General features: G+C 37.1%; 1 protein-coding gene across 1 annotated transcript; it reads left to right on the top strand.

Annotated features, from left to right (window-relative positions):
- Positions 1–559: 559 nt before the first annotated feature.
- On the top strand, positions 560–3,047 carry LOC110626971 (pentatricopeptide repeat-containing protein At2g17210). The gene has a single exon (XM_021773182.2). The coding sequence runs from the start codon at positions 673–675 to the stop codon at positions 2,782–2,784; it is 2,112 nt and encodes a 703-aa protein (XP_021628874.1). The 5' UTR covers positions 560–672; the 3' UTR covers positions 2,785–3,047.

Below are 3,047 nucleotides of genomic sequence, written 5' to 3'. Positions count from 1 at the left end.
ATAAAATAATTTATTAGTTTAATTGTGAGCAATATTTGATTCAAACCGAAAAAATCGATCGAACCGAATTAATTTGAAAATTTGATTCACTTTTTTATTTATTTCGGTTCAGTTCGGTTTTTAATTTTGAAAATTTTGATTATTTCAGTTCGGTTCAGTTTTGATAAAAAAAAATTAAAAAAATCAAACCGAATCGATTAGTGATAATATTATATTATTTTAGATTAGATCATATTAATATTAAAATATTTTAATTAAATTTTAAAATATTAAAAATAAAATGTAAAAAATAAAAAATTTATTAAAAATAAAAATCGACCAAATCGAATTGAATTAAATTGAATCAGATCAATTTGATTTCTAATTAAAATTAATTTAATTTAATTTTTAAAAATATTTAAATTTTAATTTTTAATTTATTTAATTTAATTTAATTTTAAATTAAATCGATGGAATGCGGTTCGAATAGTTTTATTATAATCGGGAAAAAACATAATTATAAAAGCGTCAAATATTGGATTTTTTAACAGTTTGGCCAAACTTTGAAAAGAAAGAGAAATTCAATCAATTGGACTCGTTATAGTGGGACTGGACCATGCTTGCCTAAGGCCTCTATGTTTTTGCTGGTGATCTGATGGCTGGCTGGTGCTGCTGGCTGGTGCTTCTTGGGCTATGCGCTTTCCAACGATTCTCTCTAATTCAAAGCTCTCTAATTGGATTTTGAGAATCAAGGAGGCATCATCAAATGGAAATTTCCATGAAGTGATTTCACACTATATTCAACTGAAAATTGCAGGACCTCTACCGGTATATGATTCGCTCTTCCCTCCTATTCTCAAAGCATTTTCATATGTTTCCCCCAAGCATGGAAGGGCTGTTCATGCTTGCTTGATCAAGCGAGGATTTGAATCATTTACTTCTATTGGGAATTCCATCATGAGTTTTTACGTCAAGTGTGCCGACATGGATGCTGCAAGGAGCGGTTTTGACTCTATGAGGTGCAGAGATTCGGTTTCTTGGAATATTTTAGTTCATGGGTTTCTTGATCATGGTGCTTTGGTAGAAGGGTTGTGGCATTTCACTAGTGCTAAGGTTGCTGGGTTTGAACCCAACATTTCCACATTGGTACTTGTAATTCAAGCGTGTCGTAATCTTAGCGCGAAGTTTGAAGGGCTGCAATTACATTGTTATCTAATTCAGAGTGGGCATTGCACCATTTCTTCCATTCAGAATTCCTTGCTCTGCATGTATGCTGATGATGACATGGAATGTGCAAGAAATATGTTTGATGAAATGCGTGAGAAAGATGTCATCTCTTGGAGTGTGATGATAGGTGGTTATGTGCGGAGCCTGGAAGCTCAGACGGGGTTGCAGATGTTTCAAGAGATGGTATCAAACCCTGCGATTGAACCAGATGAAGTGACTATGGTCAGTGTTCTAAAAGCATGTTCCTATTCAGTGAACATACATACGGGTAGATTGGTGCACGGATTTTTGATTCGCAGAGGTTTTGTTAATGATTTGTTTGTCAATAACTCTTTGATTGATATGTATTCTAATTGTTATGATGCTGATTCTGCATTTAATATTTTTAAGGAGATGTCTAGGAGGAACGATGTCTCATGGAATTGTATGATATCTGGATTAGTCCTTAATGAGAACTATTCAGAAGCTCTATCAGTGATTAGTTCAATGCAGCAGGAGGGGACTGAGGCAGATGAAGTGACTTTGGTGAATATTCTTCAAATCTGCAAATACTTTGCTCACCCATATCAGTGCAAAGCAGTCCACTGTGTGATAATCCGTCATGGATGTGAATCAAATGAATTACTGCATAATTCTCTTATTGATGCTTATGCAAAGTGCAAGCTTATTGAACATGCATGGGAAGTCTTTATTGGGATGAGGAGAAGAGATGTGGTTGTTTGGAGCACAATGATTGCTGGGTTTGCATATTGTGGTATGCCTGACAAAGCAATAAGTGTCTTCCAAGAGATGAACAAGTCAACAGAGATTCCTAATGCAGTTACCATTATGAATCTTCTCGAGGCTTGTTCAGTTTCAGCTGATTTGAATAGGTCAAAGTGGGCACATGGAGTTGCAGTTCGAAGAGGTTTAGCTGTAGAAGTGACAGTTGGAACTGCAATTGTCGTTATGTACTCCAAATGCGGGGAAATAGAGGCCTCAAGAAAGGCCTTCAATCAAATTCGCCAGAAAAATATAGTAACATGGAGCGCTATGATAGCTTCGTATGGGAGGAATGGTCTTGCCCATGAAGCCTTGGCATTGCTTGATGAAATGAAATTGCATGGCCTCAAGCCAAATGCTCTAACTATTGTCTCAGTGCTTGCTGCCTGTAGTCACTGTGGATTAGTTGAAGAGGGGCTCTCTATATTCAAGTCGATGGTTGAAGACCATGGGCTTGAACCAGTTTCTGAACATTACTCGTGCATTGTTGGCCTGTTAGGTCGTGCAGGAGAGCTCGATAGCGCAATGGAATTGATCAAGATGATGCCTGAAAGTTCTAAGGCTGGTGCAAGTGTTTGGGGGGCACTACTTAGTGCTTGCAGAAACTATGGGAATACTAAGCTTGGCAGAGAAGCTGCCTCTTGCGTTCTTGAGCTGGAGCCTCTAAATTCAGCTGGTTATTTATTGGCATCAAGCATGTTTGCTGCTGATGGTTTGTGGGTTGATGCAACTAGGATGAGATTATTAGCCGAGGAAAGAGGAAAAGAGGCTACTGCTGGTTACAGCTTAATACATGCTGATAGCAAGGCGAGTTGATGCAACACGCGCGATAGGCTACATCAATTGCATGAGAATATTGATGAAATTAAAAACATGGTTTTGTTGAATGCTAGCCCTTTTGCAGATTGGACAAAGAGTTTGGTCGTGATTGGTACAGGAGTGGGCATGGTTGTTGAGAGTCTCAAACCGACTTAAAGGATCTAAACCGACTCAAATTATAACATCGAATTAAATTTATTCTAATATTTTGGTTTGGTCCTGATTTTTTTTTTTGAACAGAATCAAAATAAAAAATTTTA

This window comes from Manihot esculenta, chromosome 11, assembly GCF_001659605.2.
Source record: "Manihot esculenta cultivar AM560-2 chromosome 11, M.esculenta_v8, whole genome shotgun sequence".
Lineage (NCBI taxonomy): Eukaryota > Viridiplantae > Streptophyta > Magnoliopsida > Malpighiales > Euphorbiaceae > Manihot > Manihot esculenta.
The sequence above is the reverse complement of the archived record's forward strand: the minus strand, read 5'-3'. Positions and strand labels throughout refer to the sequence as shown.

Excerpts from the sequence above, each read along its gene's own strand:
- LOC110626971 (XM_021773182.2), top strand. The coding sequence starts at position 673 with ATGCGCTTTCCAACGATTCTCTCTAATTCAAAGCTCTCTAATTGGATT.